The sequence below is a fragment of the Somniosus microcephalus genome, chromosome 10 (genome assembly GCF_052327205.1).
Source record: "Somniosus microcephalus isolate GS21.2 chromosome 10, FLI_Smic_1.0, whole genome shotgun sequence".
Lineage (NCBI taxonomy): Eukaryota > Metazoa > Chordata > Chondrichthyes > Squaliformes > Somniosidae > Somniosus > Somniosus microcephalus.
Window position 1 is genome coordinate 169,905,410 of NC_140996.1, and position 18,367 is coordinate 169,923,776.

General features: G+C 40.0%; 1 protein-coding gene across 5 annotated transcripts in view; it reads right to left on the reverse strand.

Annotated features, from left to right (window-relative positions):
• Positions 1-18,367, reverse strand: part of LOC147111847 (paraspeckle component 1-like) — a 116,378-nt gene that overhangs the window by 67,247 nt on the left and 30,764 nt on the right. For all 5 annotated transcript variants that reach the window (XM_085999152.1, XM_085999153.1, XM_085999150.1 and 2 more), the window contains one exon: positions 13,384-13,489. In XM_085999152.1, the coding sequence (XP_085855278.1) occupies positions 13,384-13,489 (106 nt within the window). The remainder of the gene's footprint in view (positions 1-13,383; positions 13,490-18,367) is intronic.

Consider the following 18,367-nt stretch of genomic DNA (forward strand, 5'->3'; position numbering starts at 1 on the left):
CAAAAGCAGTTTTTTTAAACTAAAAAAATGCCTCATTTGGTAGCAGACCCAAAGTATTCCTACAAATAAAATATAAAAACATATGTATATGCAGTTTCTTAACCATGCTTTTGCATCCTCTAGAAAAATTGTTTTCAAACATTTTGTATAGGGTATCTCCTGTCTTAACTTCCAAAAGACAATGTCAGCTACCCAATGGAAAACAGTAGTACTATTGGCTAAAACACTTTAGTATTGAAGCAATAGAAATATGATACTAAGCCAAGAAATACAAGAAAAAAATGTAGAAGATGGGATACTGCTCCAAGTTCAGGCAGATGTCTGACAACTCCAAAAACTCCCTAGGATCCTCTTAGGTCCCTTAGGGTCCATAGTACCGTGTCTGAATATTTGTGCTCTAGCGTTCTTTGCACCTCTAATTCATCCCCTTCCCAAAGCATAACTTGATAAATCACACTTTAAAATAAATCAATGAACATGTGAACAATTCACAGGGCCCTATTCCAGAAGTGTTTACGGTACAACGGTTCTCCTGAAGTGATAAATTTAAACATCAACAGTGTACCTTATTGCTGCAACTAAACTGTCAAATTATAATTTTTCACTAATTAATCTCCCATGGATGTACACAAGGGGAGTTAATGTGTAGTATTTAGGTGAAGCAGGTTTATAGGGTATCTTATAATTGCACCAGAATCTGCAAATATAATTCAGTCTTCACGTTAATATCATGGCCCGAAATTTGCGCAAGCAGAAATCCCGAGGTTGCAGTCAGTCAGTCATTGACAGTTTCGAAATCATTGAAACTGACGAAAACTTTGGCTCTTCCACAATGAGTACGCTGTTAAATTCCCCACTAAAAGTTAGACCCAAGGGATTAAGTGTAACTGGGGTTTTGACACCGTTATTACTGCTAAACAAATATTAAAGGACCTGGAAAACTAATTTTCATTTTGTGCAGTGCGAAATTTGTCTATTTTAATAAAAATCAAAAATGTAAATGTAATTTTTAAAAAAAAGTTTGTCCACCTTTATTTCAGGTTTGCCTTTTCCCCATGCGAGAGCCCCGATCTTTCTTTTGCTCTATTTTAAAATGTTAAAATTTTAAGAGCTTACTCACTTCCTTGTTCGCTGTCTATTCTGCCTTTTGATTGGCTGCTTAGATGGCCTGTTGGCGTCACAGCGCACAAGGGGATCCCCACTTCGGGGCCAGCAGCGAACGCCTTCACTTCGCTACTGACCGCAAATTCTGGGGTCCATATTCTGTCCCGATTTTTATACTTGGATTTCATATTACAATAGCAAAACTTACAGCAATTTGAGAATGCTAGAAGTGGAATTGGTTGGAGCATAGGAGTTTTTGTAGTACATAGGAATTTACAGTATTTTCTTTTCCATTCAAATGACCCTCCCCAACTCCATTTCTATTATGAAATGGTACTCATTAGTGTTGCTGCACTTTCTACTTATAATCTTTTGAACCATTTTCTATATTTCAAGAACTATTTCTGCAGGTGTGGAGTTCCATTCAGTTGCCATTGACTGGCAGACCAACAGTTCACTGTTGGTTCTTCCAAATCATGCAATACAACTTCCCTCATTGTTAGTAATGCTCATGAAAAGTCTTGATGAACTTATTTAAGTCACATCCAACCATATCACACCTGCAGCAAAAATGGTTTTAAAAACTGTTTCATTGAAGTGATTCAGAGTACAATTCTAGAAAAGTAGACATTCCCAAAAATGAAAGTGATGTTTCATAATTTCACTTTTGTTGTAAAAAGCATAGCAAATACATTATTCCTGGCCATGAATAGATCACATTCTTCAAAGTAATTATGGAATAAAAGCAGTCTTATATAAATCACTGCAGTAGAGCAATGAGTACTAATGGTAGAAGTGTTGACTCTCAATATACAGTACCATTGCTGAAAAGTTTGTAGTTTCAGGTTAAGTGCAGTTTTCTCTGACAAAAGCCTATACCCTGTAAGAAATTTGCAACCACACAACCAGCTATAAAAGTCGTTGGCAAAGATAAATATCTTTTTAGAAAGTTTTCTTTCATTGCAAAGAATTAGCAGCTTCTAAAATTTATCTTGGTACTTTTCCTTTAAGTCTTTTGAAGAGAACATTGCTTTTTGTTTGAGTCTGACTTCATTTTTACATCATATACTATATGGATTCATTTAATTTTGCTGCTTCAAATTTGGCAAATCTCCTGTAACTTCAAAATGAGATTATAATCCTTCTTCCTACATTATATTCGTTCCAGAGTCCTTAACATACCAATCTGTGCTGTGAAATTCGAAAGATGAAAATATAGGTTATGATTCTCTGAAAATCTTAGCGCATCTATGAGACTTAAGATGAGGTAATATGGATTTAGCTCAATTTTCAAACAATAATAAACATCCTTGGTAATAATGCTTCATCCACACCTCCCCCAAAAATGTCACCCTTGCTCCTTAGAATTTAGAGATTCCAAACTTGAGGCTTGTGCATCGCCATTTGTTTTCCCTCTTGGGGATCCTCTGTGCACTTCTGCCATGTGTAAATCAGTCATATTTGTATTTTGGATCAAAAACAAAATGCACTTCCAACAGTATGCAACAAATCCACATCACTGCTCATTACTAACAAGCTTATGACTTCTTCATGCTCAATACAAATTAAAACTGAGCATTAAAACTGAAAGATTTCAAAATATCAACATCCGATAGCTATCAATTTGCCTTTATCAATTTTCAGATTTCGGTATCTTTCTTAATGTTAATATAAGTTTGAAATGGAAAAGTGGCACAGACACTTAAACTACTGAAGGAATCAGAAAAACGTACAAGTAAAAAAGCACATGTGCAAATTATTGTCGCTGTTCATTGAAGACCTGGTACCAAATGAGGCATGAGCTAACCAGCAAGCTTTTTAATATATTAAATATATAATCTGTATTCATGTCACAGCAACCACCTTTCAATCAACTGTGATGAAAGTTGTGATCATTTATTACCTTTCAGTCTTTAGGGATTACATTTTTGTTCTTTACCACTACAGTACAGAATTTAAGGAGATATCGAATTCAAACAGATGTTTCTCTCTTCAAGAAATGGACCTGAAAATACTTAAAGTACAAGTACTACACAATTGAATAATTCCATTTGATACTTTTTGCACTATTCATCTAGTGACTGCATTTGCATCAGTTCAGAAATAAAAAATCTTGACCAAATACAGTTCAGAAATGGTGCAATTCAGATTAGGTTTGCAAACTACAAGAAAAAAAGATATTTCCACAGATTTTGCAAGACTTTCAGTGACTTATGATAACCTGCAGAGTGTTTTTCTACAGAAACATTCTCTTTTGAATCAGCACCATTCAGAAAGGATGTGCAGATCTTACCTGTACAGTCTCGGACATTAATTCAGTAGATATAAAAGTAACAGGGGTGGGGGGCCACTCAAAACTTTAACATGAGCAGTGCAAAATTGGAATATTGCTTATCCAGGAACTCAATTAAAAACTACTTTACTGATTAAAGCAGTCATATGCTATCTGCACATCAATTCTGCATTAACTTTCTTTGCCAAATGGACAGTTCTTATGCCATTATAAATTTTCCTATCATTTGGTACAAGAATGAACTTTAGAAAATTTTGCCGACAACTTTAGGCAAGTTAAACTACTTTATTGCTTTAAAAATGGGTTATGGAGTAGTACAATTAAATATTACTGTTTACAAGAATGTTATCTGTATGGCCAATATTCAGTTGGGGGGCAGGGGAGAGAAAGAGAAAAAAAAAGTGCTAACTTCAACATTAGACAATTAAATATGATTAGTAATGCAAGGAGAACTCCTTTAAAATCTACAACAGAGTTACTGCAATTCATGTGCATTTACCAGTATGGTTGGCAAGAATAGACGGCTTAATGCAGTGTTATGACAGGAGTACATTTACAGTGGCAAAAGTACTCAACAGATCAGGATTTATAATATTGAGGATGAGGAGTATGGACAGCAAACCTGTACTGAAAGACCTAGAATATTTTTACTGGGATACCAAGAGACTACAAGATTTCAAATAGCTTAATGCTAGCTTAACTACCCTGGTTTATTCTGCACATGAACTTCCATGGGTTCCACAGGTGAGAGATGGTGTGTGAAGCTTCACTGCTTGTAGACTTTTTGGATCAGATTGTGAATAGAATAATCAGGTAGCAGCACTTGTATTCCTGCCACTTACATGGAGGCTTGGCTTAGATCACAAGCGCAAGGTATGCTCGCAAAATTCTTTCAAACAAATGTTAAATACTAACAGTGACATTGCTCAGATGCATGTTTATTTTACAGCACTACACTTTCTTTGGCACAATAAGTGATCCTCAGCTCCTGAAAGAAGATATCAAGTAAAGTTGTCATTAACTTAGATGTGAACACAGTCACTGTGTGGTATATGTTTATTTAGCAAAATCCTCTAGTGTTCCAATTAGATCAGAAAGGCAGCAACTGCTTTTCATCAGCCAACGGGGAAAGAGTAGTACAATTCTTGGAGCACTTTCAATTACTGCCACGAGATTTTAAAAACTGCTCCTATGGTTTCAAAACAAAGAACAGTTCATCTTTTTACATTCTGGTGACCATAAGAAAAGAATTGTATGACCAATTCAAAAAAATAATTCTATCCAGTACTGGTTTTACAATATACGTTAAGCATAGATGATAGAGGTCATCAACTGAAGCTTTAACACTAGATCAAACTTGTATTATCTTGATTAATGCCAAATACACTGACAATAGTTTAAGACAATAGAATTTAATTTCAAAATTCTGCTGATTCAAATTAAATTTTTAGGATTTAAAGTAAATAATAAACATGCAAATCAAAAATGGTGTTAATATACAAGCCTTTCATAGATTTTAAGTGTATGGAAGAAAAACTTCCAATTTTAATTCCTGAAAGTATGTTTGGGGAATAGCCAAAAACAGTGACATAGACAATAGCCACCTTTTGTAGATGATGGAAAATGTTAGATAGGTTCAACATACTTATTTGTAAACTAATGGAAAACACACATTGTACTTTTTGGAAATAAAGAATTTGTATTAGCAATAGGTCCCATGAGGATAACAATCACCAGCTGTGCAATATATTTTTGAATTGCAGTTATAGCTAGCAAGAACAAAGCTAGCATGCAGTTAAAAATGAGAAAGTCAGGCAGTTAAGGTTTTGCTACCTTGAAAATCCATGCATTATAGTTTATTCAAGTTTAAACATATCCCGATGAACTAGGTAAGGATCCAAAATAACATTCTACAGAACTTGTTAAATAGAACTCAATTTTTCAGATTGCTTAAATGGTCAGCCCTTAAATATAACTTAATGCAATTGTAGATCTACAGCTCAGTGCAGGATACAGCAGTGAGAAAATAAAATGTATGTATTTGCATACTTTAAAAAGCAAAGAAATATGGGGAAGAAATTGAACATGTCATTATAGGGCACATTTACCTCCATAATCTCTTTGGGCAAATGTTTACAAATCAGAGTTTTAATGGAGTTAGTACTGAATAGCTTGGATGATAACATATCAGTAATCAAGCTAAAATAGCTAAATCTGAAACAAAGATAGGCACTTTACTGAAGAAAATGGATCAACATGCATTTAAGATTTTTATTCAATAGTAAAAGTACCACAAACGGTTTTCACTCAAACTTGTTTTGTTACACAATTGATTCTTTTGCCTAAAAAGGAGACTGCCTTCTACAGAGGTAAGTTCATGGATTTTTAAATGACCAAATCCTTAATATAACACTGAATTGCCAATTGAGGCTGTTACTCAATACCTTTCCTAAAATAGAAAGAATTTCATGTATTCATAAATAACCGTAATGTATATTTCACTTTTTGTAGTTTGCTTTCACACTACCAACTGGAAACCTGTCCCTCAGTATTCAATCACTTAAGAAAAAATAAAGAGATTAAAGATGGCTAGAGTTGTTCATGTAGATTTGCAGGATAGATAAGCTGCAGCGATATAGATTCAATACCCGAAAAATGTTAAGCTAGGTGCTACATTACAAAGCTTTAGTAATTTATTGATGTCCAGGTTGACCCTACATTAATTTTGACTGAATGTAACTTGGATTGGGGGGTGGGGAAGAGAGAGCGAGAGCGCAATACATATACTGAGAGTGAGTGAACTAAGAGAAACTAAGTTTAAAGGCCAACTATTCAGTCTCAATTTTACATATTACAATTTCAGTATTTTGGAAGACTGCAACACGTTAAAAATGGTTTAATTCATTAAATCACTGAAATGCCCTCATGAGTCTCTCCAGCTCATTTTTGAAGACAGATGGGAATCTGTACTGATCACACTTCAGTAATCTGTTCCAAAGTAATCTTTTCATTTCAAGTTATAAAGGATGTAACTGGTAAAATAGATAAGGGAGAACCAGTGGATGTGGTGTATTAGGACTTTCAGAAGGCTTTTGATAAGGTCCCGCATAAGAGATTAGCGTGTAAACTTAAGGCACATGGGATTGGGGGCAAGGTACTGACTTGGATAGAGAACTGGTTGGCAGACAGAAAGCAAAGAGTTGGAATAAACGGGTCTTTTTCCGAGTGGCAGGCAGTGACTAGTGGGGTACCGCAGGGATCGGTCCTTGGACCCCAGCTATTCACAATATATATTAATGATGATCTAGACAAGGGAACTAGATGTAATATCTCCAAATTTGCAGACGACACAAAGCTGATTGGGCATGTGTGCTGTGAGGAGGATGCCGAGAAACTCCAGGATGATTTGGACAGGTTGGGTGATTGGGCAAAAGCATGGCAGATGCAATATAACGTGGATAAATGTGAGGTTATCCACTTTGGTAGCAAAAACAGGAAGGCAGATTATTATCTGAATGGCAATAGATTGGGAGAAGGAGAAGTGCAACGAGACCTGGGTGTCCTTGTGCACCAGTCGCTGAAGGTAAGCATGCAGGTGCAGCAGGCGGTTAAGAAGGCAAATGGTATGTTGGCCTTCGTAGTGAGAGGGTTTGAGTACAGGAACAAGGATGTCTTGCTGCAGTTGTACAGGGCCTTGGTGAGACCGCACCTTGAATATTGTGTGCAGTTTTGGTCGCCTTATCTGAGGAAGGATGTTCTTGCCATGGAAGGAGTTCAGCGAAGATTCACCAGGCTGATACCTGGGATGGTAGGAATGACGTATGAGGAGAGATTGGGTCGATTGGGCTTGTACTCGCTGGAGTTTAGAAGAATAAGAGGGGATCTCATTGAAACTTATAAAATTCTGACAGGACTGGACAGACTAGATGCAGGAAGGATGTTCCCGATGGTCAGGGAGTCCAGAACCAGGGATCACAGTCTAAGGATAAGGGGTAGGCCATTTAGGACAGAAATGAGGAGGAATTTCTTCACCCAGAGAGTGGTGAACCTGTGGAATTCTCTACCACAGAAGGCAGTAGAAGCCAATTCAGTAAATATATTCAAGAAGGAGTTGGATATATTTCTTAAGGCTAAAGGGATCCAGGGGGTATGGGGAGAAAGCAGGGACCAGGTACTGAAATTGGATGATCAGCCATGATCGCATTGAATGGCGGAGCAGGCTCGAAGGGCCGAATGGCCTACTCCTGCTCCTATCTTCTATGTTTCTATGGATAAGTTGTGGATAGCTTGGAATAGTGAGACTAATGGTCCTGTAGTCACGGGGAGCTTCCTTAGAGTTGGAAATTAAGTTCCCATATATTTCCCTAATTGGCCCTTTTTGCCTCTCCAAGGAGACTTTACTTGCGAGCAAGTTGTACTGGTAACTGTGACCCCAAAACTGAAGCAGAAATATTTGTGGTTATGAGGCCAAATGTGAAAAGAGCTACCTTTGAGGTCGTACAGCCAGTCTTACAATACACGAAAAGGCAGCACGTTACCATCTGGAACCTTTCCTTTTTGAGGATTGTGTTCCATGCTAAAATGAGACAGAATCTTCCCAATTTTTGGAGCATCAGAGCATCACAAAGCCCATCCCTTTATTGAAATGGCAGAATTTGCTGAATTTTCAGAGATGATACAAGACTGCAGATCTCAGGCATCAGTGTATCCACTAATGATCCCTCAGGAGATCAGAGATTATACCACAAAAACCAGTGTGTGTGGAATCTTTTTCCAAATTAACGGCAAAATGTTGTAAATAGCTTCCCGTCTAAATTCTTAGTAGGCTGCACAGGAATGTCCAGAAGATCTGCAAACCTGGACTTGGTCAAAAGTGATAGCTGAATATTGTTAGATAACCCTGAAGCTCCAGGCAGAACCATAAAACTTGCATTATGAAAGTATCTATCTAAAGGAATTATGAATCCTCAATGGGGAGTTCGTCCCTGAGCTAGTCAAGAATTCCCTGATGATTCTGTTGGTGGTGTTTCAAGACCTCCTAAAGCTCTTCCACTTACCCACCAAAGGGCATCTAAAATAGTGGGCACTGCAGTTTCAATCATAAAGGTGAAAAATTCAACCAAGAGAGCTGTTAAGATTCCTCAGACCACAGAATCTTCTCCTGGGCCCAGGGCATCTAGTGCAACCTGCTGCTATGATGAAACAGTCTAATGCTCGTCTTTACTCTGCAAAGGATAAGCCAAAATCTGGACGTGTGAAGCCAATTTATGAGCGAACAAACCTGTGGATTTGGTGGCAAGCAATCCGAACACTGTTAGAAGACCCACCAATCCTATAAATGTAGCCTTTTGGACTGAAGGTTGGGTAGCTCACGATTGGTATCCTAGTTGGTACTCTTCCCACATCTGGTAAACACCTGGAATTGGCAACTCAACTGATGTGTAACATGACAGTGGAGATACCAACAACCGAAAGCACGTGTACACTTTGACTGATATCCAATGTTGCTGCTGCATGTCAGACCAGATTCACCCAACATCCCTCCAAAAGAAGATGGGCATGGCAACTCCCGCAAATTTCCAGAGAGTTATGTTTAAACTTTGGGCCACCTTAGCGTTAACCAAGTTACATTTTTGACCCTCATTAAGAGCTTTGTGCCCTCTGTTGGCTGATGCATTTCTGGGGCACATCCTTGTGATAAAACAAAGGTGGTACAGACTTGGCCCCAATTCAATAGTTGATGCCTGGGATGGCAGGAATGACGTATGAGGAGAGATTGGGTCGATTGGGCTTGTACTCGCTGGAGTTAGAAACATAGAAGATAGGAGTAGGAGTAGGCCATTCGGCCCTGCTCTGCCATTCAATAAGATCATGGCTGATCATCCAAATTCAGTACCCTGTTTCTGCCTTCTCTCCATTAATATATTTAATGAATTGGCCTCTACTGCCTTCTTTGGCAGAGAATTCCACAGGTTCACAGTTTAGAAGAATGAGAGGGGATCTCATTGAAACTTATAAAATTCTAACAGGACTAGACAGACTAGATGCAGGAAGGATGTTCCCGATGGTCAGAGAGTCCAGAACCAGGGGTCACAGTCTAAGGATAAGGGGTAAGCCATTTAGGACAGAGATGAGGAGGAATTTCTTCACCCAGAGAGTGGTGAACCTGTGGAATTCTCTACCAAAGAAGGCAGTAGAGGCCAATTCATTAAATATATTCAAGAAGGAGTTAGATATATTTCTTAAGGCTAAAGGGATCAAGGGATATGGGGAGAAGGCAGGGACAGGGTACTGAATTTGGATGATCAGCCATGATCTCATTGGATGGCGGAGCAGGCTCGAGGGGCCAAATGGCCTACTCCTCCTCCTATCTTCTATGTATGTTTCAAGCAACAATGATGGCTAAAGACGCTGTAAGGTTCCAGATTGAACAATGGGTGTCAAATGCTCTATTAATGCAGCCTTCCATGCAAGTGATGGTGCTGCAAAGGGCTAACTAATGTCAAAGACCTAGACCTTTGTTTTTAGCTGAAGCAGCACTAGACAAAAGTGTGGTCTAACCATTATACAGGGTTTCTTTATAATGTTATCCTACAGAATACTGGATATCCTCTGGACTGAAGTCTTTTAGGGTACAGCAGAAAATGCGACATATGAATGGGTAATTTTTGAAGGCCTACTGCATTTCATACAGTGCTTGAAGTAGATGTTATAGGAAAATTACACTTAGGCCAGTCGATCAGTAAACAGAAGGGTTAATCAATGAAAGGATCAAAGCAAAAAAGGGGTGATGGGGTTAGGGGGAAAAAGAGGCATCAATGTTCATTAAATTTAAGGCAGTCAAACATCAACTTAGTACAATTTTAAAAGAAAAAGTAATAGTTTAAAGAATAAGGAAAAAAAACAACAGAAAACCTAGAAGAGCTCAAACAACATTTCACATGCAACATAGGATAGAAGGATCTTGATTATTTGACTGGATTAAACAAGCTGCAACTCAGCCTATATATGAGGCTTTAAACACTGTCAAAACTATGATGTTGACACACCAAATAAAGTGTCTCTGGATGACATTGTTGACCACAATTTCCCTACACTGTTGTGCCTTGTGGTCCAACTCCAACAAAAGTGCATGGAAGATGCTGAAGTATAAATGTTAAGATCATCACCTCACAATGCAGGGACTAAAAACAGATGAGCAAGCATTTACTCTGTTCAACTGACCTCACATATCAACTACTTTCTGATGATTTCTGTGTAAACTACCACCAATTCTAATGTGCACATCATTTAATATTTGTAAATATAAACACCACAGGATCCTTCAGCTGTCCAATTACACCAACAACTTTGAAAGAGACAAGTAATTATAAACTTGATGACTGTTCCATACAATTGAAATTTCAAATTTCCAGTTCAGCACTAAATATGCATCCATGGTTCAGTGATGGAATAGTTTGCATCTCCAATGTTTTGTGTGATGGTAGGACTCAGGTTCATACCTGCAATCTCAATTAAGGTTCACAGTCAAACATGCATCAAAATCCAAATTTTTCCCTAGATCTGCCAAATTATATTTGACATTTTCATTTTCTGCATTGCAACTGCATCATTTTATGTTAATAATTTGGTATCAAGTAACAAGTATACATTGTATAAATCTATTGCAATTTTAATTCAGTGCTTGGATTCACAATCATTACATGACTAGGATTTGAGCATTAATATGTGGACCAGTCAGTTGGAATTCCTCCTTTATTAAGATAGGAACAGGCCAACTAAAATTCAGCAATTCGAGACACAAAAGGCATCAAGGGGTATGGGGAGAGAGCAGGAATATGGTATTGAGATAGAGAATCAGCCATGATCATATTGAATGGCGGAGCAGGCGCAAAGGGCCGAATGGCCTACTCCTGCTCCTATTTTTCTGTTCTATGTTTTTCTAAGTATTAATCAGCCGTTTCTCATGAAGGAGTCCTTGAACAAATGCCAAGAAACTATATAACCGAAGGGAGTTGCCCAAAGTCATAACTGCCTGCTCCTTCTTCCTTCCTGCCTCATCTAGCACACAATGTGTCTTGTGAATAGTTACCAGTTTCAAAATACTTAGCTTAGAAACTTATTACAGTACAGTATATGATTGCACCACAGATCACATTTGGTTGTGCATGCTTTACATATTTATGACAACAGTTCTGTGTAAAGTTACTCTTTCCATCAAGTTGGAGCACATAAGCACCAAACAGCTTAGTATTTTCTCAAGTTGTGCACAACTGTGCAGAAATATTCAATTTTTCAGTAAGTTAATTAAGTACTTCGCTAAATTTTTTTTTTACTATTACACACCTAAAAAAAAACACTTCGCTGTTTGGAAAAAGGTTATATATTTTACTCTTTCTGAAATCTAAAGTTCACAATTCATAGCTACTGCTCGGGTGCATTATGGGTAGCAGTGGAAGAAGTGGATACATTAAGTACGTCACCCAAATAGTTCTACAATCCCCAGTCTAAGTGCAAGAGTTAGAATTCACAAATTTATTAATAATCAAAAGATTAACCAAATAAAGCACTGGTCCTAGAACAGTACTTTGCACAGAAGTGGATTAAAAGCAGTTCCATCAAAATATTCTAATGTCCTACTCCTAAACCTAATAGCAAACCTAAGGCATAATCTGAATGAAGGATGAACTGTTCCCTTTAATTCTATAGCTTGCGTGTATTAAATGGACTTTCTTTTGAAAACCTTGCTGCCATTTGTTTTCTGTCTTTGCTGTTGGATGATGCACAAAACATATCTGATGGTACACAATGCATCAGGCTCTTTTAGATGAATTAAAAAGGATTCACCACCCTCCATATATGTGCATTACTGCACATGCAGAAAGATTAATTAACTTTATAAACCTATTTTTAGGTCTTTCATTGTCACGAGTCGCATTGCTGGTTGTTCCTACACTGACCTTGACACTACGATTTGCTGTTTATTGAAATTTACCACAAAGATATTGAAGTCTTACAGGTTGAAACTGGCCTTTAGTTAGAATGAAAAAACTGCAAAAAGGTGATCTTCTAGCTATGAATGGGAGTAATATGGGACCATGAAACAATGACAAAATTAAACAGAAGGAAATGAGATTTCCATGGCAACTAAAAGTAGATACATATACGGTAAAAATCAACTGTTATGTAATCCTTATTATCGTCAACTATTCAGATCAGAGTGCAAAATATGGCATTAATTCCACTGCTGAGAAACCAGTGGTAGAAAATAAAACACCAATGTACATATTGCACCCATGTATGAGCATGTAAAAAATAATTCCTAGCATCACATCTGGTCTAATCATGTGGGAGGCCATTTGTTTAATGCTATCCAAATAAGACCAAAAAAGGAACACCAAACACATGAAGTTGTTTTTTTACATAATATACACAAACCACAATCTGGAGTATGCTCAAAGGTACTATCATATTTCTATGTTGAGGCGATACTTGTAAATCACAAGAGCTATGCATTGTGCATATCCTGTATAGAAGTTTAAAAAACAGACTGCAGAATTCATTATTTCAGGTCATTTATTCGGGATTTTACTGTCCATTACTCAAATATTCAAATATTGGGTTAAAACTTAATTATGTTGAAATAGGTAATCTCTTTTAAAAATACTGGATGAATGTTCAATTGTATTTAATAAAAAGTAAAGAATGTTTATGCATAGAGTTTAAAATTCATTATATGGTCAGGATTCCATTCTTTCATAGAACATTACGTCAACACAAATGCAATAAAATTACAAGCCACCAATAACCTACCAAACTGCAGTACAATATCACCAGTTTAAGTAGTCATCTTGATTATAGAAGGAACAAGCTTAAAAAAGGGAAAAGGCTTCCATCCTTAATGGAACTAAAATTCCTAAAAATCTTGACCGGCTAAAATAAATATTTTCCTGCCACCCACCCAAGCCTCTGTTTTTCTTACTTACATTGTCCATGTAGTTGGGCTTATACCCTTCTTGCTGCCTTCTCAATTCATCCTGCTCCCTCTGGCGCATCATTTCCTCCTCTCGTCGACGACGTTCCTCTTCATGCCTGCGAAAATTTAATATAATCTTATCTTAAGATAATAGATCACGCAGCTGAAAGTATGTCCAACTTAAACGACTAACAATGTATTGGAACTAATCATTCATCTTCTCTACCTCTCCTTTCCTTGATAGTTGTGTGTTTTTGTGCACATCAAGATGATTAATATCTATGTTAGTACAGTAGTAGACAATGCTTCAAGGCAGACACATCAAACACTAGATTCTGGACTGTATCACATAATTAGCATTTGTAAACATAATCCTGCCTCAGCTAAATGCATTGTTAGTTTTGAGAAATGAAAGCTAGTTATAATTCAAATCAAACATTTCAAAACACTCCCATACCAACCGTGGACATGTAAACTGTGCCATTTAAAAAAGCATTAATAACACAGCCACACTGCACATATTAGTAATAATAAATCAATTTACACCTACCATCTAAGAAGCACCATTAATCATAATTTGGTTTGTACTAAAAGCATGAGATTTAACCTGCAAGCAGGTCCAGCAAAATTTCCCAAAACCAATCAGATCAAATTTTTTTTTTTAAGCCCACTGTGATATACAAACACTAACAAAACTACTCAAATGTAGCTTTATTACTGTGTTCTTGAATCTTTTCTTTGTGGTTAAGTTATTTCTGCTCACGCCACCTTCCATCTTATTGTCTCCATTTTCATTGTCCATTCACCCAAATGAATAATCTATTCTAACTCTACGCCCCATCAATTCAGTTTAAAACATTTAGGCCTAGAAATTCGGTGGGCTGCGCCACCAGTTAGCGCCTAAAGAGGGCACTCAGTGGCTTTAGTGCCACTGGCCACGCCTCCCGCGATATTTAGCTGGGGCGCTAATGGTGGCGTTAGCCTGTTGCGCTGCGCCGCCACCGATGACGTCATCGGTGTGCGCAGCGCCCCGCTACCGCCCCGATCTCGATATTCGGTAGCGCCCGCCTCTGTAGCGCCGTTCGCTAATCGCGCCCGGTTCACGGGGCCTACCTGTGGCGGCAGTGGTGCAAATTAAGGTGGAGGTGCGGGGCGGCCGTTTTTTTCGGCGGCCGCCTGCCAGCACCTCTGTATTCGGCCTCCTGATCTCCCCCCGCGGCAGTGCTGGCTGTTTTCCGAGAGCCCGGCACTTCTCGGTGCCGGGCTCTTTTGCCGGCACTCGCGATCTCTGATCGCGCTGGTGCAGGCCCCTCCCCCTTAAGAATGGGAGGAAGGCCTGCAGTACCACAGCGCGCCGTGCCGCAGCGTGTGGCGCTGCGGCACGTTGCGCTGCGATATTCAGTTTCAGCGCCCCAAGAGGGACGCGGAGCGCCTTGAGCCTCACCCCGTGTCCCTCTTGGGGTGTGCAAGCTGAATTTCCAGCAGTCGCAACTGCTCCGATCGCTGCGCTAATTCCGGCGCCCAGGCGAGCTGGGCGCCCCGTTTGCGGCTCCACCGAATTTCTCCCCCTTACTTTCCTAATTCCTCTATCCATTTCGGATGTTGGGTTATTTTTTAAAATGGCCATCTAATTGCCCAGTTTAAGCCACACAGTACAGCAAGTATCGTCATTAGCAGCCCACAAAGCATAAACCAATAAACTTGGACACAGCTCAATGAGCATCAACTCATTTTTACTTTTAAAGTACTGTATTCTGAATGTTTCACTTATCAAAACTATTTGTATAAAATAAGTATTGCACACACTTCTGGATGTTATGGTTAAACAGAACACCACGCTCCACTGATGGCCCAGTGGTTAAAGGCACCACCAGGTTTAGCACCAAGCTATTCAGACCACAAAATCCCATGGTTGATTCCTTACCTGTGCTAAATCACTCCCTGCTGGAAATTGAGCGTGTATGAATGCCCATTATAGTATCTAAACTGTTCATTAGAACTTCACGCACAGATTTTTACTTAGGGCATTTGTCTCATTATTCTTTAAAACAGTATGCAGCACCGCCAGAAACTTTACCCTACTGCAACAATTAGAACAAAAATATGGCAGCACCCTGAGAAACAAATAGATTGAACAGAGGGGGAAGCATAATATTCAAAATGTAGGAAACAAACTCTCTTAAGAAAGGTTATAGAATTCAAATGTTATAAACAAATAAAAATGGCTGCACTTTCAAAAACAATTACAGGAAACTTTCTGGTATCCGGCACTGACGGGACCGAGCTGGTGCTGGTTGATCAACATTGCCGGAAAAACGAGCGCTAATGTTAAAACATACGGAGCTTCTGAGCTCCGTCTGAAGCAACAAACCCTGTTGCTTAGCAACAGCTTCAAAACAGTCGGCGCAGCTTGCAAGCGTCTCTGTAGCTAAGCAACAGCTTCAGCTAGACGCTTGCAGAGCCAGGACTGGAGAAAAAAAGCAACAAAAAGTAAAAAAACTTATCTGAACCGACTCCTGAATTTTGCCGGTGGATAGAGCATTCCGGATATTTAACCTCCGGTTAAACGAAAGTTTCCTGTAAGTGCTAAAACACAATATAGAATCATAGATTCATAGAAACTTACAACAAAGGAGGAAGCTATTCAGCCCATCGTGCCTATGCTGGCTCTTTGAAAGAGCAGTCGTGCTTAGTCCCACACCCCTGCTTTTTGTCCGTAAATCTGTAAGTTCCTCACCCTCAAGCACCTGTCCAACTCCCTTTTAAAATTAGTTTCCACCACCAGAGCGATCCAGATCCTGACAACTCTGAATAAAAAAATTCTCATCTCCCCTCTAGATGTTTGTCCAATGATTTTGAATCTATGACCTCTAGTTATTGACCCACTCACCAGAGGGAATATTTTTCCCTATTTACTCTATCAAAACCTATATTATGTCCCCTCTTAACCTTCTCTGTTCCAAGGAGAACAGTCCTCTAACTTTTCCAAACTCTTCTCATGACGGAGGTCCCTCATCCCTGGTAACATCCTGGTAAACCTCCTCTGTACTCTTTCTAATGCCTTTACATCTTTCCTGAAGTGCGATGCCCAGAATTGTCCAAGACACTCCTGCTGGGGCCTAACCAGTGATTTATAAAGTTCTTTGCTTTTATAGTCTATTCCTCTATTTATAAACCCAAGTAACTTATATGCTTTTTAAACCACCTTATCTTGCCCTGCCACCTTTAAGGATGTGTATATGGACATCAAGGTCTCTTTGCTTATCTATACTTTTCAAAATCGTGCCATTTATAGTATACTGTCTTTCCATATTAGTCCTCCCAAAGTGCGTCACTTCACACTTCTCCGCATTTAAGTCCATTTGCCATGCTTCTGCTCATTTCACCATCCTGTCAGTCTGTCATCCTAAAGCCTATAACTATCCACATCACGAGCTACTACTTTGCCAAGTTTTGTATCAACTGCAAACTTTATAATGCTGCTCCCTACACCAGAGTCCAATGTTCCACCTAAGCTGCAATCGGGAGGTCCCGCGTAGGCCACTCACCAGCTGGAATGCTCAGCAAATTTAAATAAAATTATTAGCAAAATGGAGGCTCATGGAATAGGTGGGCCAGTGGCAGCTTGGATAAGAAACATAGGGGGAGAAATTCAGTATAGCCCCGTTTGGGGCGCTAACTTCGCCGGGGCGCTAAAAGTAAATTAGCGCCCCCGCGCCGGAAATTGGTCGGTTGTGCCCCAAAGGGAAGCGGGGCGCTACTGGAGGCGCCCCGCCTCCCTCTTGGGGTGCTGCGAGTGAATATCGTGGCACGTCGCGCTGCGGTATTGCAGGCCTTCCTCCCCTTCTTAAAGGGGAGGGGCCTTGTGCAGCGTGATCTGGGGTCCAGCTGGGCCCCCAGGGATCGGGAGTGCAGGCAAAAGAGCCCGGCACCCAAGAGAAGTGCCGGGCTCTTGGAGAGCAGCCGGCACTCCGCAGGGGGGTTCCGGAGGCCGGGGACGGGCACGCAGGCAGGTGGCCAACAACAAAAATGGCCGCCCCGCACCTTGCCTTTAATTTGCGCCTCCCGGCCGCAGGTACGCCACCCTGACCCTGCTGGACATAGCGTCCGGCGGTAAATCAGGGGGCGCTCCCGAAGATCGCGGCCGGGGCGTGAGCGGGGCGCTGCGCACACCGGTGACATCATCGCCAGCGGCGCAGCGCTAATGGTTAGCGCCACCACTAACCTCCTACTGAATTTGGCGGGAGGCGTGGGCAGTGCCGCGCCCGGGCGCTAGTTGGTTTACGCCCCACTTAGCGCCCTCTTAATGCACTAACGGGTGGCGCAACCAACTGAATTTTTCCCCCATAGAAACATAGAAGATAGGAGCAGGAGTAGGCCATTCGGCCCCTCAAGCCCGCCCCGCTATTTAATGAGATCATGGCTTGGCTTAAGGGTAGAAAATAGCGAAAGGAATTGGCTTAAAGGTAGAAAATAGCAAGTTGTGGTAAATGCCTGCTTTTCAGACTGGAGGATGGTAGTTCCCCAAGGGTCAGTGCTGGGCCACTGCTTTTTTTGATAAATGACCTGGATATTGGAATACAGAGTAGAATTTCTAAATTTGCCGATGACACCAAACTTGGGGGTGTGGCAAACAGTGAGGATGATACCAATCGATTGCAACAGGACATCGAAAGGCTAGCAGAATGGGCAGATGGAATTTAATACAGAGAAGTGTGAGGTGATGCATTTTGGCACAAGGAAGAGGGAGAGGCAATATACACTTAATGGTACAGTTTTAAGTGTGCAGGGACAGAGGGACCTGCGAGTTAATATGCATAGGTCCCTGAAAGTGGCAGGACATATTGAGAGAGTGGTTAGCAAAACATATGGGATCTTGGGCTTCATAAATAGAGGTATTGAGTATAAAAGTAGAGGAGTTATGCTGAACCTTTATAAAGCACTGGTTAGGCCTGGAGTATTGCGTCCAGTTCTGGTCACCACACTTTAGGAAG